Raw genomic sequence first — 27,159 nt, forward strand, 5'->3', positions numbered from 1 at the left:
ACAAGAGCCACACCTGTTGTGCCAAACAACTGCTCTCTGAAAGGCTACACAAACACGTAACAAATTATACCAACTGAAAAGGAGGGAGGGGGGGTTGAAAAATATCCATAGCCACATACCAAATGCCGCATGGGAGGAGGTGGCTTTAAGGTTTCTCTCGTGTGGACACGAGCCTGTTAACGGACATCGATTCCATCGGGTCTTGGACTCAGAAATGTCATTTGTAGTCATCTTTTATCACAACTGTGTTCAATAACAGGCCTGCGTTATTAACAGCAGCACATACCCGTCGTGGATGACTGTGTCCATTCGCGTCCCTTCATTTTGCACTCGTTCTTGCATGATAATTACACGACTGATGATGTGAGTGATATCATTTTGTGCCGTAATCTCAGATTATTTCACGTTCAGTCAACCCAAAATCTAAAAGAAAAAGCAACAAGCTCTGAATGGTTACATTTTAGAGTTTTTGTAAAAACAAGGAGTAGGTTTTACAAGATTTACTTCTTAAAAATTTGACTTTTCGAATAAAGGTAATAGTGAGGTAAACAAATGGTATGAGAAGTATTGATTACCGAATACATTATCCCTTATACATTTGATTAAACTGACATTTTGCCTTCCCTAGAACTTGTTTCAAAACACAGGCATCAGAAAGACATACTGCATTGTTTAGCAAAGACTAGAGATTAGACCCTCATCCGTCAACACAAAATGCTCAAATCGCTCTAGACACAGTCCCGTCACAGTGCCGAGACAAGGGACTGAGCTACTCCTCTTCTCCTTTGATTTGATGCATGCTGACTGTTACACTAATGGCATTAATAAGGACAAAATTACTATTTTGAAACACTGACTTTTCATCTTCCTAATCTGTCTGGCCATGTCCCTGCCCCCAGCCCCTCCGTTACAGGACCTGCGGACGGGTAGACTTCCCATTGCTCGGTATGCCATGCAAATTGATTGCAACATTTTGAGAGGCCAAGAAGACTATGATCATTGAAATTTGACCCTCAGCTATTTTTAAGTGTTTGATTGAGATAGCAACTCATCCAGTTCAGCCAAGATTGGCCAGATAAGATTTCTCTTACTCGGGATATTCTTCCTACAGCACGCGTGGCAGAGGCCAGCACAACTGTGCACTTGGCTTGCAAAGAAAGCAGGTAGAAATATGCACGCATTTGCAACACAAACAAAGAAATATGGATACTTATATGTATTGTAATGCGCAAAGGGAGGGCTGGTCATGCTCTGCTAAGCTTTGAGCTCTAACATTGAGAGAAATGACACAGTATGATCAAGGACATGAATTGCTCATTGATTTTTAGCGCCAGCTTAACTATCCATTCCAATTGATTTTAGCCCGGCTGGGTTATGCGAGTTATGGCACTTTTAATGCATCTTCTATATGGCAGCTCACCACTGACAGAGAACGAATTTCAAAGCGCACACACACACACACACAAAAAAAAATGTTGATATGTAAAACAACTTGCCAAAACATGTTGTTTTCTCTTCTTCTATCTTTTCTCTTGCTTCAGCCCTCTCTCGCCCAGTTCCTGGTTGGGAAATATGCACATCATAAAAAGTGTACTTCAGTCTCTAATTATTGGGATATGTCAGTATTTTCACCTCAGAAAACCTTTGCTGATTACAAAATAGAGGCAAAGTGATATAACTCCGCCGAAATGTTAATTACAGCACATAACTGCTCTTTGTGAGCCGCTGAGAAAGCGCAGAACATTCTAGGTGCACAGGAACCAAATAAAACCTTTACTGCCTCAACATGCACACCACATACAGTATACATTTCAGGCTGAGAATATACAGCGCCTGCTTACCAGAAGTGAATCAAGTTTCCACCAAACACATACAGTCAAAATGTAAGAAAAAAAAGTATAATATTCTGTGTAAGAATGCTTTTTTCTGTGCTAGTTTATTATGCACCCGAATAATTAAGTAAAAAAAAAAACTTTCTTTCTAAGACAAAAACATGAAATAAACATAATTCCGAAGATTATTCTCTTCTTCTCTATCAGTGGTATTATATCATTTGCATCAATTATTAATTAAGCCTGGGTTTAGTGAAATAAGAGATAATGTGAGATATGCGATCCAATAGATGGGCTAAATGTCATCTGTCACAGAGAAACACGTTAAAATAGAGGCTCACTTTCCTGCGCGGGCTCAGCTTTCACCCTGGGGAGGGGAGATTTCTTTTACTTCTGCAAAACACCGCTTTCAAATATCATAAAGTCTATTACTATACACTCATTTCAGCCCTATTGGTTCAAGTGCCTATTTAGTATGAAGGACATTTCGTTCTGTTTTCAAGTGGGGTCAGATTGCACAGCGAACTGAAACCCTAAATTTCAGAACTAACATCTTCCTTTCTCTCATCCCACCTGAGACGACATATCTTTTCATTTCCCATACTAAGCCAGTGGCCCTCATGAGACAGGTTTAATGCAGATTTCAGTGGAAATGGGACGTGGCGAGCCTTTTTTTTTTCCAGAGCGGTAAGTGGAAGTAGCCACCAGCGCTGCGTCTGTAAGAGTGTGTGGGTCAGAATGAAAGACAGGCTCCCTGTTAAAGCTGCGAGAGCTTTCAGCTATGCGCTTGTTTCTCTCGGCCTCATTCATGCTGTGCCCGATGAGTGCAAACTGCACATTGATTCATTTCAACAGGATGACGGGCTGTGTGAGGGGAACGTGCTTTAAAATATTCTATATGATGTCAATGAAAGCAGAAGTTACAAACAAACATGTGCATAAATTATATTATTTTTATAATTAATTTGACAATAATGATCATAATGATGATAATGATGATGATGATAATAATAATAATAATAATAATAATATTTCTTCTTCTTTTTATTATTATTATTATTATAAACAATTATTCAATAACAATATATATTACCACGTGACAATTATACTTTCATTTTATTGTTTTTTTTTCACAGACACACCTTTTCTAAAAACACAAAAAACAGTAAAAAAAGTTTTAATTATTTGATAATAATAATAATAACAAAATTTATTTTAATTATTATTTTATAGTCATTCTTATAACAATTATTATTATTAATTAATATTATTATTATTATTATTATTTATTATCATTATTATTATGAGCAATTGTGCAGTAACAATATACATATCCACATGATAATAATTGCCTTATTATTGCTTTGTTTTTTTTCACAGACACACCTATTCTAAACACACAAAAAACAGAAGTAAAAAACACCCTCCAGTATTATTGACCCCATGATCATTCTCATTCGAAAAAGCGACTTTGCACTTGTGCATGTGTTTTGAATGACAGCATAAATACAACATTTCACTTTTCCTGTTGATTCACTCTTTTTGTGCCCAGCAATGATAAAGGCAGCACAAACCGTCTGCCAGTTACAACAGCAATGAGGCACGTCATGGAAAACTTTATGATCTCGTGTTCCTGTTAATCAAGGTTTGAAAAAAGCGAAGTCCTTCTCTCGTATTTACCTAAACCAGCTCACTTTGTGTAGCATTATTTTATGGGTTTGTTGTTCTAGCGTGAGGTATTATAACTTTGCATTCTTTCCCAAGGTCAGCTGCTGGCGTGACACACACAATATTTGCTTATGGGGCTTTTCAGGTCAGTTCTATTATATTTACATCAAATAATTTTTGATAAGGGATGTAAAAGATCTATAAAACTCTACCATAAATGGGAGAGGTGTAGTTTGGAAAAAAGTACAAAAGATCAACAGTGCTTTTTTTTCTCATATATCTTTGACACGTTGACATTTTTGTGCTGAACCTTGCCAAGCAATGCACCTAAACTAGGCCAGCAAAGTGGGCACCAGCTCTTGTTTCTGCCCAAAGTACCTGTCTCTTATCTCTACAGCTCTATAATCACTTAACAAAGACTCGGGCATTTGCACAAATTAAAACATCAATAATGCACGAGTGCTTTTCAGTTTCTGCCACACACACACCCCAGTGCTGGGGCAGCAGCACTCTCTCAAAATGTGCCACGCTTTCGCCCCGAGAGACCTCGAATCCAGTACCAACCCACACCCCCTCGATTCGGGAGGGGGAAACAAACGCAAAAGATGATCAGAGGAGGGCTTATTTTTTAAGAATGAGGGAAAGTGGAGCTTCAGTGTAAACAGCCAACACCCTTGAGTGGCGTACTTCCATAAACAACATCACCACGGCATGGCCACCGTTTGTCATTAGCGGTCTCGCTGTGAACACAGACATAGCTTTAATTCAGGCCTGGGATTCTGCCCTATCTTTACATATCTAAATCGGCAAAAGCAAGTCTCTTATTTACAGGGATGAGAGCGACCAAACTATCATAGTGAGATGAAATATTGCTTGTTAAATATGCACAAAAGGGGTCAAAACAAGTGCACTATGGGAGAAAAGGAAGAGAGGAAGGGTGGAGGAGAAAGCATTAAAACTTAAAGGGTCCGAAGATGGAGCCAGGAGGTGTGCCGTACGAGACGGTCCGCCGTTATGACATGAATCTTGTTCGCTGTCTTTGCGTACTATCCACATACCTCCAGGAATGTATAGTCTATACCTTAAATAGGAGATAACTATTCAAATACTGGAGGATTTGTAACGTGTGTGCTTGAGCCAAGTGTGCGTTAAGCACATTGGCAAATTCCTTCTATGGGCAAAAAAGATGTCAAAGACACAGAGGCTTTTAAGCAATTAAGTTGCTTTATTTTCCCCAACCATAATATTTTTTTCCAAACAGATTATTTCATGTTCAGAGCTAGTTTATCATTATTCCCCAGTTTTTTATTTATTTATTTTTTCCCTCTTATCCCGTTACCCTTGCAAACAATCCCCTTGTTAGCAAACTGTTAAGACAGGCGCTTGGTACACAAATTGCGCTCGACCAAGCGAATTTGTTTTGCAAGGATGACCTGTTTAATCATCTCATTTTCTTTTGCGGACGTTTATTCATCTGGTTTCCACGGTTACGGAGAACATTAAGGGGCTACAGTAATAAGGCTGGAGAGTCAAACAGGTAATAAAAAAATTAACGCCATTTTCCAGCAGCCGAGGACGCTCTCTGAAATGAATCAGGGGAGAGGGGAGCGCACACGCAGGTGAAAAGGGGCCTCCAATATTTCCAAACAATTAAGGGCCGGGTGGGTTATTTCACTCTGTAGAGAAGCTCAGATGGGCGTCCAATGGACATGACACTTTCAGAACAATCAGTGCTCTGATGTGCTGAAGTCATAATGTTCCCTTATTTATCATGAATCTCTGATTACTTATCAAGACAATCAAATCCATCTGAATTACGATTATTAAAATTTCTTCCCTCCTTTCCAAGATAAGATTACCTTTGGTTGCAGAAACACAGTTATGGGGACAAGTTATAAAACACTTAAAAAATTATTATATATATATATATATATATATATATATATATATATATATATATATATATATATATATATATATATATATATATAATGTAAACATTTGTTTTTGCAGATTGATTTATTACGATGACTGTATGGAAAACATTTTCTGTGTGAAATTATTCTTTGCCCTTTTTTCAAAGCCTAACAAGTCAGAATCTCTATCCCCAGTCGTCGACTTTGACAAATGTCTCCCCTTTGTACCAACCAATGAGTCTGACTATAAGCCAAATATAGAAAATTCCGGCACAATAAGCAGGACAGGTGTTGGAACCTCTTTGAAAGGGTCTGAGCTCACTAAGTGAGAACAAAATCCAAATATGGTATTCAAGGATAGCAGCGTACAGGCAAAATAAACAAGCCATTAGCATTCCCTATCTCTCCCCTACCTGCCTTATGCTTTCAGACAATCCACACATACCAGGGATCTACACCACAGATTGCATAATGTAAGGTATAAAAAAGTTGCAAAAAAAAAAAAGACCTCCAGGCAGACTTCAACAGGTATTTTCATTCTATTTCTGCTGGTTGTGCAAGCCGTAACATGGCATTTGTCGTGGTCTGTGCAGTGCTGGAAAATATCTAAATCACGCTGGAACACTATTTAATGAAGGCTGCCTTCAACAACCCAACATGCCCTTTCATTCATTACTCAGTGTGTATGAATAGATGGACATAAAATTGCACAAATAATAGCACACAAGCCTGGTGTCAGGTGGCTTGTTTGCCATATAACTTGCAAGAAGGATTGACTCATTTCGTAAGTTGGTCGTTCCAAAAATATACAGTGGCCCACTACAAAAACAAAAGAACACTTTTTGATAATTATAATATCTGAATGCATTTGTTTTAGATGACGAATGATCAAACCATAAATATAAATGATGCTCCAGCTTTTATCAGAATTAATTTCACCATCTGAGGCATTTTTGCAAGTGGTGTCAAGGTGATTTTTAGTCAGTGCATGAAGTCAGTTCCCCTCAGGTTCGTGCAAGTTTCGTTGAAAAGTAACCACAAGTGTATTTCATGACTTTAATTACAGATATAGAAAGTATGAGAGAATCTGTACTAATTTAAACACCTCTTCCATTTAATAATGAATGTACTGTTTTAAGGTTTTAAACATTCAGCTCTCAATAAATGTCACTTTTCTTTACTTTTTTAATGCACAAATGTTGTCAAACATGGCAAAGACATTCAGTGTTTATAAAAAGTACAAAATATTTATTTGTAATAAAATATTATAGTGTCCTTGTTACAAGTTGCATGTGATTACTGTAAGTAAGTACAGCAATATTAATATAGAGCTGAAGTCAGAATTATTAGCCCCCCCTTTGATTTATTTTTTCTTTTTTAAATATTTCCCAAATGATGTTTAACAGAGCCAGGAAATTTTCACAGTCTAATAATATTTTTTTTTTTCTGGAGAAAGTGTTATTTGTTTTATTTCGGCTAGAATAAAAGAAGTTTTTAATCTAAAAAAATATATATTAAGATCAAAATCATTAGCCTCTATTCAGCTATATATTTTTTCAATAGTCTACAGAACAAACAATCGTTATACAATAACTTGCTGAATTACCCTAATTTTCCTAGTTAATCTAATTAACATAGTTAAGCCTTTAAATGTCACTTTAAGCTGTATAGAAGTGTCTTTAAAAATATCTATTTAAATATTATTTACTGTTATCATGGCAAAGATAATATAAATCAGTTATTAGAAACAAGTTATTAAAAGTATTGTGTTTAGAAATGTGTTGAAAAAATCTTCTTTTCGTTAAAATACCAGGGGGGCTAATACTGTAATTCAGGGGTTTAATAATTCTGACTTCAACTGTAATTGCATGCCTATTAACTAAAAGCACTCTTAATTGTAACTCTAAACCTGAAGTATATGGATGTTGGTAATTAACATGACTCAGTATTGAACTGTAAAAAAGGACACTGTAAAATAAAGTAAAAAAAAACTAATATAATAAATAATAAAAACCATAAAATCATATAATTAATTTATTTTATTAAAACAATATATGGTAATAAATGGTGAATTACAATAATAATAAAATGTGAAGCCTTTTACCCTATTAGTTCTATGTCTTAATAGAATTCAAGTTGAAGTGATTTAAGGACTCTAAATCCACACCTGTCACTGAGATAGTCTCAATGTAGAAAAAAAAAGCAGGCAGGCGGTTTCAAATACAGACTAAGTATATGAACTAGAACACCCCAGACTAAAGAGACACCTCAGCCTCCCCCCTCGTTGGTCTTAACAAAAGTCTGGGGCTAGGGAAGAACAGCCTCCAGTCCCCAAACTCCTCCTGCAAAGGCAGAAATCCCCCGAAAGAGGACACACAGAAGAGTTTGAAAAAACTCTAAGCTTCAGCCATGAGACCGCCAACTGCTCTGTTAACAGCCTCTTAACAGGTGTGGGTCCAAGAAGCATGTAATCCTATCAAGTTACGGAGTTAAAAAAAAAAAAATCAGTCAAACAGCAAACTCTGGAGCCCCCTTTTTGCTCTGTCTTGTTCTCTCTCTCCGCTCAGTTTAGTGTGTAGGCTGTGACAGAACGCAACAGCTGGGCTTCAGATTTATCATGTACAGACTGTAATTATTGCTGCTCCTGCCTGCTACTGACCCAAGTGAATAGAATGTCACAGGCAAAAGCACACACAACCACAGGATTCACGGCAGGGAAGGTTTCGAACGCAAGCACCCCTGTTTGCAGTCAATTACCACAGAGGACAGGATATCAGCTCTGTGGCTCTCCAATGCAAACACTCTCTGAGGGGAAAAAAAGGCAATGGGGAAGATGTTCATTTTCGCTCAATGAATAACGTTTTTTATTTCTATAACTGATAAGAAAAAAGGTTTTCATGACTGATTAGTTAACTGTAAACTGGTTAATTAATGTTACATACACTTGACGTCCTGTAGAGATTTCACATAAGACCACCGGAAAAGCGACGCTCTAATCTTATCACCCGCCCCACCCCATGTGACCTCTGTGTTTGGGTCCGAGATAAAGAGCTAAAGACGGCAAGCGCACAGACAAACCATCCATCAGCTCGAGTCAATCGCTCCCTTAACTGCAATCCAGCCGCCATCCGCTCCAGCCAGACTGAAGGAACTCGACTGTAGCCGTCAAGAGTCGCCTGCCTGAAACCTGCCTACAGGGTTGTTCACACCTTAAAGACCCCTGCCACATTTAAAAGGATTAGTCGCCACATTTTGTACCGGCTTAATCTTCCTTTCAGACAGCATAATAAGGGAGCGCCGATAAGCGGAGCATGCAAATTTCATTCGAGGCCATTGGAGCTCAAGCTTTCAGACAAACAGACTAAAGTCTTCCACACTGTGCTAATTGCTTCTTCATATTCTTCTTTTCCCCCTCTTATATACCGTATCAGCCGCCGCAGATTATTTGTCTCCCCCACTTTGCATGAAATTAGAATTTCATGTGCAAGATCATAAACGTGAAATGAAGCCATTCTGCGAGGCCCTGTGCGTATGACCATCTCTCTGCAACTTTTGCAACCATATGTGCCGAAGCACAAAAAGTCGAGCAGGGGAGAAAACGCATCATAAAATTCTCAATCGTGTGGCACGTTTGTTGCAAAAGGTGAGGTAGATAGCATGAGATAGCAGCACTATGAGAAGCTTTTTTTGCGAGATGCAAAACTTAAAACCACAAGCTCTGTCAGGCACCAGGACCTTGATAGTAATGCATTTTTTCTCTCTTTGTACAGTTCACTTTTGTTTTACTGAAAATGATACCACAACTCACCTGAACTATGTGTTCATAACTGGATTTGATTACAGCCAATGAAATTACATTCTAGGAAATTATGCATTACTCAAATAATAGCTCAATACGTAAAAACGTAAAACTGTGTGTGTGTGTGTGTGTGTGTGTGTGTGTGTGTGTGTATACACGCCCGCCCACACACATAATATACAAACACATACACACAGTTTTACATATTGAGCTATTTTTATAACATTTATTTTAAATGACTATATACATATTATATATAAGTTTGAGTAAAATATAATATTTGTTTCAATTTGTTGCTGAATTTCAATATAAATAGCGTCATTTATAGTTTATTTTTCTGGAAAATGAAAAATGTGCAATTTATTTATTTATTTATTTATTTATTTATTTATTTATTTATTTATTTATTTATTTATTTATTTATGTTTTGTGATTGCAAACAATGTTTTCATCATATATTGATTTCTTAACTTATTAAAAAATTAAAAAATTATTAGTAGTTTACAGAATAAACCAAAAATGCAGATTTACAATTAAATTAACTTAAAACTATATATTTTTAAATGCAGCTGCGTGTAATTTTCAAGAGGTATATTATTTTACCATGGCTAAATCTACATCATTTTAAGCATATACAACTATGGATATTTGTGATGGACTTATTATCCCGCAACCTTTTCTGCCACAGTATCAATTAGAGCATTACTGTGTATAAGTGACAGAAAGGTTTTGAAGTTTTAATTAGGGTCTGGTGTCTGCATGAATGCACAGGAGGAGAGCAGAGCAGAGGAGAAGAGAAGAGAGCTCATAAGCATTACGTTCTCACATGCCTAGAGATTGATCTGTTCCTGCGTGAGCCTCCGTTATCGTTCGGCCGGCTGTGAGCTCCGGGACTGTTAGGCTCTTAGGATGACAAAGTTCATTTTGATGGTTGGGGGCCATCGAATGGAAGCTAGACTCAGTCGCCCTCTCTCTGTCTTCAATAGCCTTTCTTCTTTTTTATTTATTTTTGCATTATAATTCTGAATTATATATATATATATAAATCTGACACATAACTGACACATAAAAAATTAAGCAAATACATTCATCTAATAGATGTCACATCTAAATTATAAATAATATTTACAATATATATTATTAGTATTATTTACAATAATAACAAATAATACTATTTATGCATTAATACAATTGTAATTTGAACTGGTTTTATGTAAAAAGGACAAATCTAAACAACATAACTAAAATAAACACGACTGCATTCAAATCATTAAAAAAATGAGATTTAGTTATATTTTAATCACTCAAAAGATTTGATTTCAAATGACTTGTGCTGTACTAAATGTATTTCAGTTGTCCTTCTAACAGGAGCTCACCTTTCTTCTGTGTCATCTGTGCGTGTCATCAATTATAGATTAGAATTTAAAGAATATGCATGAGCTGACATGGCAACACTGATCACCCCTTCACTAAAGAGCGCTCTTGCCTCTCTCAGCGGCCGGGTGTCCCTCAGGAAAAATAAGCATAAAAGGGGTTAAATGTGATGCCTAGCATCCTCTCCCCCTTTAATGTCCCCCCTTCCAAATGTACTTCAAAACTCTGTTAATCTGCGGCACACAACATTCCCATTAGCATAGCCCAGCCCCCTCATAAAAATTCCAGCTAGTTTAATTAAAAAATGTAAATTTACTGTCAGCCAAAGAGCTGCAGAATTAGGACAGCAACAGCCTTTTTTATTGCTTAAGACATCAAATTGATTCGGTTGTTGCTAAATTGTGATAAAGGTTATTGAGGGCTGCAGACCTTGGGTTGTTTTTTCCTCCTCATTTGATCCTATTTTGCAGATGAGTGGTAAAGGTGCTCAGAGTGGACAGAGGCTAAAACTGCTTTTGCTCGGGCAAGAGGAAAAAAAAAAAAAAGCTGGAGGAGTAATAAAATAACTCCAGTCATCTGAGAGCACACAGAAAAATGACAATGACTTTAAAATCTTGGGTGTGTCTTATTTAGAATATGAATCAAACAGAAAGCAAAATGCAATAAATAATAAAGAACAAAGAAAACAAAAGTTGTCAAAAAAATGACGCATTTAAGCTGAAGCCACTTCTGTTCAGGTTCAGGAAATGCTCTTTAATAGAAGTCAGAAATTCCGCTTAATTTAATTTCATCTTTCACCATTTATCTTCTAGAACAAACAGTGTTCATTAGTGTCAAAGAACAACAACAACGATGAGAAAAAAATCCTGCCCGAGGGCGTCAAGACATGAAGACATTACTTCAGAAACTCGCTAAAATTATTGATAGAATTTTTAAGCTTAGACAAAACCTACTTTTAAATTCACCGATGTATATGTGTATTAATTTTTCAAGTTAAAAGCTAATAGGAAAGAGGTTATCGGCTAGTTAAATGAAAAAATAAATAAATAAAATCGGAATAAGTATTGTTTATTATTATTTTTAATTATAAATTTATTCATTTAAAAATATATACATACCATCAAATATAATAAAATAGGTGTCAAATGACATTCATAACTCTGCCTAAACAGCATCAAGTATAACACACTAAAAGCCAAACAAACAAGTTTGAGGATAAACAATATGTTGTAATAATTCTGGCTTAAATTAAAACTTTTTTTATATAAATGATATAATAAATTTAATTATCCAGACTTAACTGAATTAAAAATCCAGCAAAGTTAAATCACACAATACAAACTAAACAAACTACAACACCAGTACTTTATTTTGACGAGAACGAGTGATTTCTGGTTTTATAACACTACCTAAAGCTCCTCGAGCCAGATAATTTGATGATGAAATAAAAACAGGATGGGACGGTATGACAGATATCAATTTCATAACATCCCTAAATGGAAGAACAAGGAAAAAGGAGAGGGATATCATTTGTTCTGTGTGCCCTTACATGTGTCAAAACAACGTTACTACAGCATTTTGTTTACTCAGTCCCCTTGGCAACAAACCCCTAGGCCACACCAGTCACTTCACTCATAATTTTACATGCCTATGTACATTTATGCCACATCTGTGCCTCCAGAAACTTATATCAGCAACAACTTCCAAAAAAAAAAAACCTGCACTCAGACAACCACGACTGCTTTAATAAACACAAATATATGAGTTTCAAACACCACCTAACGCCCGTAGGTGAAAGTGATACACTCCTCTTAAATGATAGTGTAAATAAACTCGACTACGTTCTGGTTTAAAATGAAACTACTTCAATTCTTCCCCTCCAGACAGTAAAGTGAGGAAAGAAAACACGGCACTCAAAGACCGAGTGATCGTATTAAACACTGCCATCTTCTCAGAGCCTGTCATACAGTTATAAATAAAGACGATGTATGGGACTTAAACTAGAAGAAACTTCCCTATTCGGGACGTACTTTATATCAAAACACACACACGCACACCGATGGACACACACACACACACACGCACGCACACATAGAGGTTAAAGAGAAGGGTCACTTACCATATTCAGGGTAGTCGAAGTTAAATCCTGTCAAGCATGTAACTTTCATAATATTACTGAACTCTGTTTGAAAATCATCAGATGTAAGCTGGCCTGGGAGAAACAGGAAACTAAAAGAAGTTGACAATAAACGCCTTTTTTGCTCTCAATCATGTACTAAACTCCTTGACATGTAATCTGTCAATAGTTTGTAGCAGAGATAATGCCGGCTGCCACGAGTGAGGTTGATTGGCAGCTTGGCTTGGCCCCTCCCTCCTGTGGTTTGACGGGGGGTAGGTGAGAGAATACAGAGCCGGCCCCTTCCTCGCCCGCTCCTCCCTGCCTCTCTCTCTCTCTATCTCTATCTCACTCTCTCTCTTGCTCTTGGTCTACGGTTCTGCTCCTGTACACACGCACACACACCAAGCAGTTGCCGATGTCTGAATAGGCAGATAGGAAATTACAGCAGTGGAGGAACCTGAGCACACTTTTTTCCTCCCCTTAGTGGGCTGGCCTTCCCATCTTTGGGCTCTTCTAGCCTTTCAAGTCTCTCGGGGAGGAGCCTTCCACGATTCCATGAAAATGAGGAGGGAGGGAAAACTCAAAGGCTCAGAGAAAAATATCAAGCTCATTAGATGTATCGGCCGGACATTTTTGCATGCGATTCCAATGATAGCAGCATGCCAGTTTTAAAATGAACAAAGTGTTCTGTTTTTTTGTTTATCTCACACTGTGGGAAAGACCCTCGCTGGCTTACTGTACATTTGACTATCGCACTACGTTTTATGAGTTATGTTATTTATCGAAAACAGGAAGTTTGTGGAATGTTGCAAAAAGTAAAGCAAAATGCAAAATGAGGATGTTTTTTTTTTTTAAATAAAAAGTTACATTTATTGCATATTTCAAAGTTTCCTCTTATTAAAAGATAGCAGTGCTCAAATAGTGAAGTAACCTTATCCCCAGAACAGTTGGTTGTATATTAAGAGGAAGAAAAAAAAAAAACTACATGTCCCATCCCCCGTTCCCTTCTTCTCCCTCCCTTTTTCCCTCCTTCTCTTCTTCATTCATCTTTGCCTGCTGTCTATGTGCTTGTCCCCCTGATAAGGTATCAGTTTTCATTGTAATTTCAGGTGAAATGATAAACGGCAGCCGTTACCAGGTGACAATGAATACTTTATAAGACAAAGCCCTTATTTGCCTGGCAGTTTCTTCCGCTGTGGCATGCAAAAGCGCACCCGGACAGCATATTTTCAGCATATTTTCTATCCAAACACACTTGACTTTGGAAATATTTCTATTTGCAACTTGAACTGCAAATGATATGAGTAAACAACATGCAGTAAGTGCCAAGTTTTGGCCAAAACAAAATGAGCTGAATTTCTTGAAAGCACTGAGAAATAAGGCATGTGGAATTAAAAAAAATTCTAATAAAAAACAACAAAAAAAAGGGGGAAATGCATATTCTGGGTACTGTCTCATAACTGTGAGAAATGAGTCAATCCCAAGTTCCTGTTTGCTAACTGCTACATCTCATTTGTGAGCATAAAACAGGTTTTGGTTGATTTACTGATTACACGGATGAGTCATAAAGCAACAATGGCATAATGTTCCCACCTTAAACTCAATAATCCAAAAGGGAAGAGCCAAAGCAGTCAGTCATCAAATATCTTCGAGACGTTCCAGAGAAAACCCTAAACATGCAAAATATCATCAGACGCGCCACACCCATCGGCCTCTGCCAACTTTTGCAGCAAAACAAAATAACGCCACTTTTATGCATGGGATGTTTTTGGAATTAGTACAGCAACACGTGTCGAGTGCATTGACTGACACCGTAACATGGCGCGCAACGATCAAGCGGGTCGCATTGTACGGTAGGCAACGACCAATGGCCGCAGATCATTTTTCTTTTCGCTGCCATTTCTGTTTCTCGGAGAGGAGCTGAATGGCGTTTGATGTGGCCCATTATGATGGTATGCTCAGGGCATGGGGGCGAGTAAGAAGGGGGGGTTGTGACATGGCAGGGCTGCATCCGTCAAAGGGATGCAGAGGCCAGACGTTTAGCTGCCCCTGACCGCGCACTCCAGGAGGGGCTGGTCTGATGGCCGCCCGCTCCAAGCGCCTCGCTCCATCGGGACAAAAGCCAGTGCCCAGTTGAAAGATGTGAATTGAGGGGCTTTTGTGCCTAGGGCCCGGGGCCATGCGGAGTGAGAAAACTGACCTTTGCTGGGAGTTAGATTGTGTTTGAACCCTCTCGCTGTCTCAGCCAGTGGGACGGCGCAGACAGAGTGGGCAACTGTGAGGTGGAGGGTGTCACAAAAAAGAAAACCAAATTAAAAAAGGACAGAAAGGGGAGCATCCCCACCATCATCATCATCATCATCATCACCATCATCATCATCACCATCTCCTCCACTCTAGCCTGAAAAAGAAGCTTTTCCACAGAGATTTTAAAATAGATTTTTTTCTCCCTCAAATCTCAATTGTGAAATTGACAGGAAATTGAATTTGACAAATCTGGAGACTAGTGCTGTGGCTTGAAAAGAAACGCAAAAGGCCTGAGAAAGCATTTGCCCTTGTATTGTTCTAGCAGAGCCTGTGATGTTGGATATTATTCCCCCTCACGTCTATTTGAATAGCATTATATATTTATTTTTCCAGGGGCGAGTGCATTGCATACCAAAATGTGAGCGTATCTCCGAAAGGAGCGGTCAGAAGTTACTTATCATAAACTAATTGGCCGTCTTGTGGCGGTGATCTTTATAATGAGAACGTCTTTATTAAATTAGCCTATGATCATTTTGCAAACAAATGAAAATATGATAAAAAAAAAAGGTTAAAGATGTTCCTGTGATCTAGGGAGCTAAAAAAGGTACTTGTCTATCTAGGCTGAAATGTCCAGTTCACTTAAAAAGCATTACTTAAAAGTCCAAACATTTGTCTTGACGCAGCTTTCATCCCCTGCCTCCCATCATTACATTTCAGTATCTCTCCCGGATGCAGACAGTCATAATGTAATCTTCCTAATTTCGGTCTCTCGCAATCTGGTTTTAAAAGGGAATGAGAGAAAGGGCCACATTTCTGAAGGCCCTGACCATAATCATTTTAGACAGATAGCTTCTCCCATCGCAGATGAGCAAATATTTGTAAACTAGCTATCTAATGGAAAATTATAGTGAAATTAGAGCGAAATTCACGACAGAGAAATCTGATTACCTCTAATTTTATTATGCCATCTTAGCCCACACAGCATATTTTTGTAGAGTTTTTTTCCATAAATACCTTTGCCAGGGGTCCCGGTAATCAAATAAAATTGAAATTCATCTCCCCATTAAATTCAATTAGATGCAATTTCAAAAGCCTATCAAAGATTTTAATTACTAAATTATAAAAGTCTCTAAAGCCAAATTGGGGAAGAAAAAAGTACATCCCTGCATTCAAGTGGGGGGAGGAGGGGTTGTGGGCAGGAACGTAAATATAAATAAATAAATGGCGACTCAGAATATAACCAGCAGAGGAAATTGTCGATCTAAAAAAGATACCCGACAGAAAATAAAATTAAGCCAGCAGAGGCCTTATTCAGCGGCTCTGGGTGGAAGAGTGACGTGCGGCCAGAACGAAGGACTCCTGGACCAGAGGAAATGAACTTAGCTGAGGTACGCTCTGCTTCTAAACGTCTGCCCTCCGAGTTATTACGCCATAATTGACTAATTGACACCTTAATTTCATTTATGGGCTCCTGCATTGAGGAGTCAACCTCTGGGTATGGAGGTGGTCCAGGAAGAGAGCAGCGAGCCAGTATCCTGTGTGCAGGTGGATCTGAGCCCTGTTCTCTCTTCCCTCTAGACGCCACGATCACGAGTATGATAATTAAATGGCAAAGGGAAACATATTGACTGAGCAAATGCTTGCGGAATACGCTCAAATCCTCTGTACCTGCTAACGATGACAGCTGTGGGGGCTCAATCGTGCGTGCGCAACCAATATCCCTGCAACTTGCCTCATTGGGCATCAATTTGTTTCCCTGCGATAATTCTTTTTTCGCCGGAATACGTGATAAAGGCTGTTTCTCTAGGTGATGTGAAATGCGCCGTTTAAATGATGTTTACCCACCGAAAGCTCAGTATATCATAGCACAAATTTATAAACAGTAAATTTGCAGTGAACGTACGGATGGATGGGTTTCGGCACGCCGTGATGTGACTCTTTTAAAGCCACATCAAACGCCGCCGCTACCTTTCCACAAAAGTGCTCACAATGGGACAGTAGAGGGGTCTCGGGTCACCTACTAGGCCCGTTTCCCAGCCACCCCCTACTCCACGCCAATGGGCGGCTAAAACAACAGCACAGCAGCCCGGGAGGACTACAAAGCTCTGTCTGAAAGGACACCTGCTGCCTTTATTCACTTAACGCTCTTTAACTGCTCCCTGTGTTTGTTTAAAAGCCATATCCTAAAAAGACAACCTTCAGGCACTGGATTGGGCGATGATGAATTAGATAAATATTGGCATTAATTGTTGCTAGACAAACATCTCGGCGTCTGAGACAGAGAGAGAGGGAAAGAGAGAAAGAGCGGGGGAGTGCAGCTTCTGGAAGACTCTTGCCCGATGCCGAGAGAAGAGGCTCGGTAAATATTACTAAACTGAAACTTTAATCTGCTTTTTTCCACACTCAAGCTGGCCGGGTATTAAAGCTAATCTTTTTTGTGTGTCATATGGTGGGAGATATGGATAGAGCTAATTTTTAGAGACAAATCTGATATTTGTCAACTGGTTGAAAAAACCTGGGGATTTTCCCGTTAATCCTCCTACGGATGTGAAGGCGCGTTAACAGCGAAATGCAGATGGTGTGGAGCTCTCAGCACCCAGTCCAGACCCAAGTTAGCCCTGGAAAAGCTAACTGAGACCTGAGCTAACACCCAGAGCGCTGCCCTCAGCTAGTTAGCAAAGCGGCTAGTGCGTTTCTGAGCTGCTCTTTTCTTGCAGCTTATTCTCTGTTCTTCCCCCGTTGTTTGCCTGGCTACTTCCCCTGAAATTATTAAAAATTTAATACTGAGCTAACTTTACAACTCTTTCTTTTTCTAATGTGGAGAAGAGGAAACATTTTAATTTAAAATGTAGCATAAATCTTTAAGGATGCCAACTGCAAACCCACTGGGTAGCTTTCTTGTTTATCTTTCCAAATTAAGCCCTATCCTTTGCTCTGCATACTTTACAAAACTTAAGAGTAAAGTTATTTCAGAGGTGGAGTTACATTTTGAATAAATAAGACAAAACACACACCCATAAAGTCCTCACAATAGGAACTAGAACATGTTAAGAATGATTCGGGTACATGTATATTTCACAAAACTTACACAAAAAAAAAAAAAAAAATAATAATAATAATAAAAAATAAATAAATTAATTAATTAATTAAACAAAATTATGAGCCCTTATTATTTCATAAGTGCTGTTTTACGGTGAAAAGATTTTATATATATATATATATATATATATATATATATATATATATATATATATATATATATATATATATATATATATATATATATATATATATATATATAAAATCATTTATTAAATAACTATTTTCTATGAACTTGCTTTGGTCTTTGCCATGATGACACATAATATTGTTCTAGTTATTTTGTAGCATTCAGAAGCACTCAAAAGAGCAATTTATTAATTGTTATTGAGGTTAAACAAGTTATTGGATATGAGTGGCTTGTTCAAAGTGGGAATAACAGTATTGACATTGAAATTGTTTTAAAATAAAATGTACTTGTATTCCAGCCACACTAAAAGAAACAACACTTTCTCCAGAAGAAACAAATACTATAGGAAATGGTGAAATATCCATGCTTCATTAAACATTACTTAGGTAAATGCTTGGAGAAAAGAATACAAATTTCACAGAAGAGTTAATCATTTTCACTAGTACCGGGTTGGACCCTCCATTTACCTTAAGAACTGCCTTAATCCTTTGTGGCATAGATTCAAGATACTGGAAATGTTCCTCTGAGATTTTGGTCGATATTGACATAATAGCATCACACAGTTGCTGCAGAATTGTCAGCTGCACATCCATGATTCAAATCTTCCATTCAAATACAGTATATCCTAAAAGTGCTCTATTGGATTGAGATCTGGTAACTGTGGAGGCCATTAGAGTATGGTGAACTCATTGTCATGTTCAAAAAACCAGTCTGAGTTGATTCGTGCTTTATGACATGGTGCATTATCCTGCTGGAAGTAGCCATCAGAAGATGGGTACACTGTGGTCGTAAAGGGATGAACATGGTCAGCAACAATACTCAGGTAGGCTGTGGCTGTTGACACGGTGCTCAATTGGTACTAATAGGCTCAAAGTGTGCCAAGAAAATATCCCCCACACCCTTACACCACCACCAGCAGCCTGAACTATTGATATAAGGCAGGATGGATCAATGCTTTTCTGTTGTTGACACCAAATTCTGACCCTACCATCCAAATGTCGCAGCAAAAATTGAGACTCATCAGATCAGGTGACATTTTTCCAATCTTTTATTGTCCAATGTTGGAATTGTAGCCTCAGTTTCCTGTTCTTAACTGACAGTGGTGGCACCCGGTGTAGTCTTCTGCTGCTGTAGCTCATCTGCCTCAAGGCTAGATGTGTTGTGCATTAAGAGATGCTCCTCTGCATATCTCGGTTGTAACGAGTTAGTTGAGTTGCTGTTGCCTTTTTATCAGCTTAAACCATTCTGGCTATTCCCCTCTGACATCAACAAGGCGGCTACAGAACTATATATTTTCTCTTTTTCTGACCATTCTCTGTAAACCCAGTAGATCAGCTGTTTTTGAAATACTCAGACCAGCTTGTCTGGCACCAAAAAACATTCCACATTCAAAGTTACTTAAATCACTTTTCTTTCCCATTCTGATGGCCTCAAACTAATTGTTATGCTCTAATTGTGTGGTACAATATTACATGATTAGTGTTACAAACAGAAAAGGCTTAAATGAAGTCCACCAAAAAGCCAGTTAAATATCAACCTCATGGAAGCATCAGCAAGAACAACTCACAAATGTGTGTTCAAGAGGAAATAAGCTATCACAGCACTATTTTAGGAACAGAGCCAACATGGAAGTCCACATAAAGAAAAGATCTTTAAAGAGGTTCAACACTGTCCTCCCAGATGAGATGCCCCTCGTGAGCTGAACTGTGAGAAGCTAAGAGCAAAGTTGATCATTATTAGCCATATAAAAATACCCGAGCCCAGCAAACATTTCAGTCAGAAAGCCTTTCACTCCACATTGCTACATTTTCCTACTTCCTCAATATCAATATTTTTTTAAGTCGACCAAAAACAAGAAATCCAAGCCTTTCACTGTGACCACAAACATGCATTAACAATCTAACTTCCAGCATTTGAAAATAGACGTGCACACACGCTCTGCTAAACTTATTCATCTTCTTTCATACACTTTGTCAGCATGTTAGTATTTTATTCGACAGTTTTATTTCATTGTGCAGCATAGGTTAGCTTGTAATAGAATTACTTATTTGCGGCTTTAAAGAAACACAACAAGTTGGATAAATCTAAATTCGAAAATAAAAGCGTGGTTGAGTTGATTTATGTAACACAAATGCTTGTTGAAAGTAGCAAGCACAGCTGACATCTATTGATCAGTCCTACTGTGAGCTAAGGAGCTGGAAAAAAGTTTATATTATAGGCACAGTGAAATTCAGCATTTTTTTTAACCTTCAGAGATGCTTTGCATTCATCTGTAAAATAAATAAATATATTTGGCGGCAAGAGAGGGGGGAGAAAAAAAATCACTAAAGCTCTTTTGGTGTAATTGGCTGAACAGCAAGGGCAGCAGAAAATTTACAGGCAGACGACAGTGTGAAGGGGACTCGGTCACCGCATGAAAGAAAGCCCTCAGCGCTGCCTGCTCCGCTCTGCCCTGGACTTTAGCCACTGGCTTGGCACTGAGATCATCCAATACCAACTCACCTACACCATACTACTGACAAGCTGTATGAATGTTTTTAAAGGTACAGTACACAAAAAAGGTATATCCACAAAAATCATTGCTTTCTTTATCTTTGAAATAAACAAATAGGTCTGGTCTACTCTCAGCTAAATTCTTTTATGTTTTTTGTTAGACAACATAAAAATAAAAATATAAAAATACTAATTAAAGAAGATGAAGGTGGAGCCCCAGTGCATTCCTGCAAGTTACAGTATGTATCAGTAACCACTGTGTGTCAGTAGGAATTAAAAGTTGTTTACCTGCCGAATCAAACTTTTCTGGAAAGTTTACTTCCGCAAGCAGCTTCGAAATGCTCACACAAAGTCTAAAGTAAAATTTTGCTTAACATTACATGCCAGATTCTTCATTGATAGATGAGGTGGCTCAGAGCATTTTATTGCAAAGCTACAAAACAAGCGAAATGAAATTAAATAATGTAAATGAATCAGATTTTTAAAAAATGTAAATACTGTCACTTGATGGATAGAGGACTATGCAGAAGACATTGGAGAGCAAATCAAGGCAAAAACTAGTGTTTTCCATTCTGTCATAAATGAGAATAAATATTTTTATTGTGATAATTTAAATTTAATTACAAAATAAATAAAAAAATCCCTGTATTATTAGTAGTAGTATAAAATTAGTAAATAGTAAAGTAATTTATTAAAACGAGTAAGTAATTAGTATAAAGTAAGTAATATAAAATTAGTAAAAGTAATATAAAGCAATGTTTTCTATAGTTATTTAAAAAAATTTATAAGATCAATTAGAAAATTACCCATGGCAACTATATTTACATCCGGCCCACTAGCCTTAATCAAGTTTGGTTTTTGGCTCTCCATAAGAAAACGTTTAGGCATCCCTGCTATATAGCAAAGAAATGTTCTTTTGCACTTTCTATGCACCAATGAAGAAATATGTCATGGTTTCCACAAAAATGTTACAATGAATCATCAAAACAGCATATTACATGTACAAGGATTTCAGAAGTATCATGTGGCATATAAGACAGATGCAATGATGCTAAAAATACACCTGTGCCATAAAGAATAAATATAAGAATAATATAAGAAGAGCAATTGAAGAGTTTAAATGCAAAAACATAATTGCCATCAGACATTTCAATCAAAAAGGAGCATTATTCGTAGCCTCCTTTGTTTATGTTGAGTTATTTCAATTTGAAGACCATGAAAAGAGCGTATTCCTTGCCATAAAAGTTAAATTACTGAACTTACACACAGGAGCCTGATAAAAATATTCAGTTTAGAAGAAAACCTCAGATGGTATTTAGAGGTTTTTGCATCAAAACCCTTTAATTTACATTAAAACAAATTAAAAATTTAATTTGAAAACTCATTTTAAATAGTAATAATTTGAAAAAAGAAATGACTCTTTCTTTTTCAGTTTGATCAAGTTAATGCAACCTTTTTAAATATTTGCTTACAATTCTAATAAAATAGTTGAAGGTGTCAATATAAGATAAATCATTATCTTTTACTTCTGAGTAAAATGTTTCAAATGAATCATTTCATAAAGTCAGTCTGAATGATCCAGTTATAGAATCAGACTGATTCGTTTCTCACTGAAGATTATCACTGGTATATAATTTATTTAAAAACTTTTTTTCTTACATAGGCACACCCTGTTCATTGTTATTACATGGAAAAGTAATCAGCACTTCATCTTTGTAATGCACAGAAGAAGAAAAAAAACTCAAACTGGTTTGCAAACAACATGAGGGTGAGTTATTAATAAAGAATTTCCATTTCGGTGTGAACAATCCCATGACGAGCAAAGATTTGAAGACAAAAATCCTTAGCAGAAATCAAGCAATTGTAATCAAACTGCAATGGAGGTCAAAGGTGGAAGTAAAGCTGTCATGTACGAACCCAAAATTGGCCTGACTTGAGACAGCGGTGCCTCTTTCAACACCAGCCTTCTTGAGAGGATAGAGAGGATAACACTTAAAACCTGGCAGCTTTATCTCACCCGCTGCTTTTCCATAAAATGCCAGGCCATACAAGCAGGCCATGTGAGCACCATGTAGGTCAAGCAAAACGGAGAAAGAGCGGTGGGTGGCGGTGGGGCTTGCGGAGGGAGTTTTCGATGGAACTGTCGAAAATAGCATGCAGTAAACAGATTAGATCAATAAGGATTGTTACTATATCTGTCTTTGTATACTACCCAGAGAGAGGATAACAGAGAAAACGGGGGGGACAGGAGAAAATAAAACCCGACAGGAAGAGCGATGAACAGACCGTTTTGTTTAAACAAAGTTATAAGGTCATAAAATGTTTGGGTGGAGCAAATCAAACAACCGCCTGCATGTGGAAAACGCCTGAATTTACCAAGTGTGAGAAATGTGTGTATATGTATACTCGACTAGCATGCTGTTAGTCTTGACCCAAGAGAACCTGAGACACAAGTGAAGAGTTTAAGCCCGCAGTGGATGACAGCTGGTTTGGGCAAAGCAAGGAAATATGACACTGTGTGTCAGTTGTTCAAATAAATGCTGAAAAAGGCAGCTCTCAGCTCAAACAGCAAATCTGAGGATGGGTTAGGAACACACGACACTAGCAGTTTTGACAGCACGGTTAAAATATATGAAAACCGATGCAGTGCCGACCGATTTATCAGACGATAATTGATATTAATGTAGAAGGGGCCTGTCAGCCAACACAAGCTAGAGTAATGAATAGGTTCCTCTAATGTACTCACTCCCAGACCCTTCAAAACTTCTTCATGTTTTATTTTTTATATATACAACGGATAAAATGAGTATTGAACATGTCATGATTTTTACTGGAAAATATATTTCTAAAGAAGCTGTTGATATGAAATTGTACTAGATTTTGTTTTATGGTGCAAACATACAATCATTTAGGGTGGCTCAATTATAAGAAAAATCGTAATTACAATTATTGTGGTCATAATTGTAATAACAATTATTTAAAATGAATAGCAGTGTGCCATAACTTCAAAAAGTTTTGGATATTCAATAATACAACCAAAAAAACTAACAAAATAATTGTGTAATAATTGAACTACTGAAATGTATTTAATTTTTTGTATAATAAGTATACTAAATCTTTTTAGTATTAATTCTTATATACAGATGCCTCTTGTATGGAAAATGAAATTTTCAAATCTTGATGTTATGTGGGGGTCTCATCTATGAACTTCTTTATGATATTTAATTCTAATTCTCCATTGGATTCAGGTCAGGTCACTGATTAGGGCATTCCAGCAGCTTTATTTTCTTTTTCTGAAACAAATTAAGTTGTTTTGGCTGTGTTTGAGATTAATGTCATCTTCAAATTTATCTTCATCATATGGTAATGTAGATGTTGGGACTGAAGCTTACATTAATTTACACTGACGAGGGGCATGGTTGCTGAATAAATACCAAGACATTTTGGCAGCTTTCTGGGCATTCCATGCCTTTTTACACCTCCCTTTCCTCATGTGTTCAATACATTTCTGTGTGTTTTATTTTCATTTTAGTACTTAAAACTTAATTAAATTAGTGTAATCTTATGTGTAATGTTTGTAATAATTTAAATTTTTTCATGGTCTTGTGGAATAAAAACACTTTAATTCAGCAAAGTTCTTTGTTAATTAAAGAATTAATTATTCATTAATTGATTTATTTAAAATTTAAGTAAATTTAAATAGTATATAAGCATTTATTAAAAATGTTTTATTTCAGAAGTCATCTCTTATAAGTTATTGTAATACAATGGCAAACATTTCTCTACTATCATGCAAAATTGAATTTCCTCATATGTGCTGACATACATCATCATCAAGATGAGAAAGATTTTAAGAAAAAAAATGGTTTAGGATCAATGTCTTGCTGAAATGTCCATCCTGGATTTATCTTCATCATAAGTTAATGTTGATTATAATGTGACTCATATTAATTTACACTGACGAGGGGCATGGTATCTAAATAAATACTAAAACATTTCGGCAGCTGTCTGGGCTTTCCATGCCTTTTTACACCTCCCTTTCTTCATGTGTTCAACCCTTTTTTCTTGTGTCATTTCATTTTAGTACTCAAAACTTAATTAGATTTGTTTTCTTTGTATGTACGGATAACTTTGTTTGTTACTGACATCTGGTGAAAAATCCAAGTCAACGACGCCGTTAGAAACATTTATTTTCTGAGAAAAATGGTGTAGTGTTTAATACTTTTTTTTACCTGCTGTATATCCCTCAGCTTGTTCCTCTTTAAAAAGCAGCACAAACATAAGGGTTTGTGTGTGTGATCTGACAGACCAGCCCACGGGGAACACAATGAACAGTATGAGCAGTATGTTTCATTTTGCTTGCTTACAAAAAAAGGAAGCAGATCTATTGAATGAGCGATTGACACCCAGACTGGATTTTTCACTGTCAGAGTATAAAAATAACACTCATCGACTGGTTGACCTTGCTCTGTGAAATGGCAATATATTGAACATTTGTGTGAAACTACTGCATGACGTTCATTAAACGGACATCAGCTACGGTGGACCCAGGAGTGAGATGAGTCACAGCGGGATGTTTTTGTCTTATTAATTGACCTTGACCAATCGTTCACCCAAAACCTCCATTTTGTTTTGGAGTTTATGTTGCATGTAACTAACGTGAAAAGGCATTTGTGACCTAAAATTGAGATATTGGCAACGCTGTTCATCATCTGAGTGGTTTTTCTATAAATACGAGCATTTGGTGTGTTTGAGCGTCAAACCCTAAGCCATCAAATCAAGACACTGTATCCCTGTTTACAATAATTATTGATCATAAGTCCGCTCTGGCTGCTCATAAGGGTCTCTTTCAATTGATTTTTTTTCCCTCTCTCACTCCTGCTTCAGAAAAAAATATATAATAGAGTTGCTATGAATTAAAGGCTGTTTTGCTTCAATTCATCTAAGCAACCAGACAATAATTTCATGTTACCAGGGAAACGTGATAACACAGACTCCTTGTTGCTAAACAATCAATTAATTTTATGCTTTGTACCGCTGTTTACTCTCCCATTAAAACCTGAAAAGTCAGTTTAGCTTTTTGCAGCGCTCCAGTTTTCAGGGTTTTGTTGAATAAATCCTGAAATACAAAAGAGAGTGAGAGAGAAGCCAGGTGGCTGTGAGCAGAGCAGCTCCACACACAGACGTGGCCTTTTGTTGGGATGCTGAAATTCAACAAACCATGCCCCATCACGAATAGAAGCTGTGTTTTTGTTGAAAGGATGTTTTTATGCTACCATTCTTCTAATGAGGGCCATGACAAAGCTTTGACTTTTATCCATTTTAATCAAAAGCATTAGCCTGGCATTACAGTGAACAGATACCGTTTCTCGTCATACGCTTTCTTTTTATAAGTGTGGCACAGTGATGTTTACAGTCTTAATGGGTTTTTCATACAGTAAATTTAAGTCTGTGTTGGGTTCTAATTTCAACATGACATATATGGTTTTATTCAGGTGAAATGATGTCGTTTCAAAACTTTATGTTTTATTAAAAAAGAGATGTTTAGCAGAATGTGCATGCTGCTCATTATTATATAATCATTTTTAATTTCATAATAGAACTCAAGGTCAGAAATGGTGTAAAAACACCATAAAAGTTGTTTGTGAGGAAGGTACAAACATTTAAGACATGGTTTTATGATCATCCATTAATAATTTACTCATATGCAAATATGGCACATTAGTAAGCAACCAAAACTTGATGATGTTTTACAATCACACATTAACACACACTAAAAGTTCAGCAGAAAGTTAATACTGCTCTTTATGACGTAATATCATTTTAAATAGAATGAAGTCAACCAGTGGTTAACAAGGTGGAAAATTATGTAGAAGCATTATAAAAGTACACTGTAAAACCCAAAAAAGTTAAGGTAACTCAAACCTTTTGAGGAAACTGATTGCAACAAACCCTTTACGTTCAAATACTAATACTAATAAGTACTGTGAACTTAATCCATTTGAGTAAACGAAGCAATTTGAGCAAAGTAAAACCCATTAGGTTAAGGCAACTCAAACCATTTGAGTTAAAAGACTAATCTATGAGTACTGTGAACTACTCTATGTAAGTTGAAGTAATGAGGTATTGAATAAACTTGTTACCTTCAACATTGAGTTTAAAACTCTTTTCAAATGAGTAGAATTACCTTTTAGTCAACTTTAGGTTAACTACACACATTTCATTTGATAAAGTTGACTGTTGGGTTTTACAGTGTAGTTTGTGAATTGAGACTTTAAGATCATCCTCTAACAGCAAATCGGTCCCACTTCATATTAAGTGGCCTTAACTAATAAGTACTTACAAAGGAATTAATAGTTTGTTACATTGCACTTATTATGTAAATACATGTATTTACTGTGTACTTATGCTTGATTAAATACATGTAATTACATCTTTAATTAACTTTTGTAATTACATTTACACTGTTGACCATCCCTTAC

The 27,159-nt window shown here is 36.9% G+C and overlaps 1 protein-coding gene and 1 long non-coding RNA gene across 46 annotated transcripts in view; one reads left to right on the forward strand and one right to left on the reverse strand.

Moving 5' to 3' along the window:
* The window catches only part of casz1 (castor zinc finger 1), a 325,550-nt gene that overhangs the window by 96,233 nt on the left and 202,158 nt on the right, over nucleotides 1–27,159 (reverse strand). For 10 of the 45 annotated variants that reach the window (XM_073939087.1, XM_073939095.1, XM_073939108.1 and 7 more), the window contains one exon: nucleotides 1,497–1,559. The exons of 22 other annotated variants lie outside the window; for them this stretch is intronic. Coding sequence is in view for 12 of the 23 variants with exons in the window: in XM_073939103.1 (XP_073795204.1) it covers nucleotides 1,497–1,559; nucleotides 12,709–12,757 (112 nt within the window). In the remaining 11 variants the exon portion in view is untranslated. Of the gene's footprint in view, nucleotides 1–1,496; nucleotides 1,560–12,708; nucleotides 13,130–27,159 lie in introns of those variants that run through there. 13 more of the 45 variants (XR_012398576.1, XM_073939105.1, XM_073939084.1 and 10 more) reach the window with 3 other exon arrangements.
* Nucleotides 17,034–27,159, forward strand: part of LOC141380510 (uncharacterized) — a 30,728-nt gene continuing 20,602 nt past the window's right edge. Inside the window, exon 1 of the long non-coding RNA XR_012398584.1 lies at nucleotides 17,034–17,314. This is a non-coding gene — a long non-coding RNA (uncharacterized lncRNA). The remainder of the gene's footprint in view (nucleotides 17,315–27,159) is intronic.

The sequence above is a fragment of the Danio rerio genome, chromosome 23 (genome assembly GCF_049306965.1).
Source record: "Danio rerio strain Tuebingen ecotype United States chromosome 23, GRCz12tu, whole genome shotgun sequence".
Classification (NCBI taxonomy): domain Eukaryota; kingdom Metazoa; phylum Chordata; class Actinopteri; order Cypriniformes; family Danionidae; genus Danio; species Danio rerio.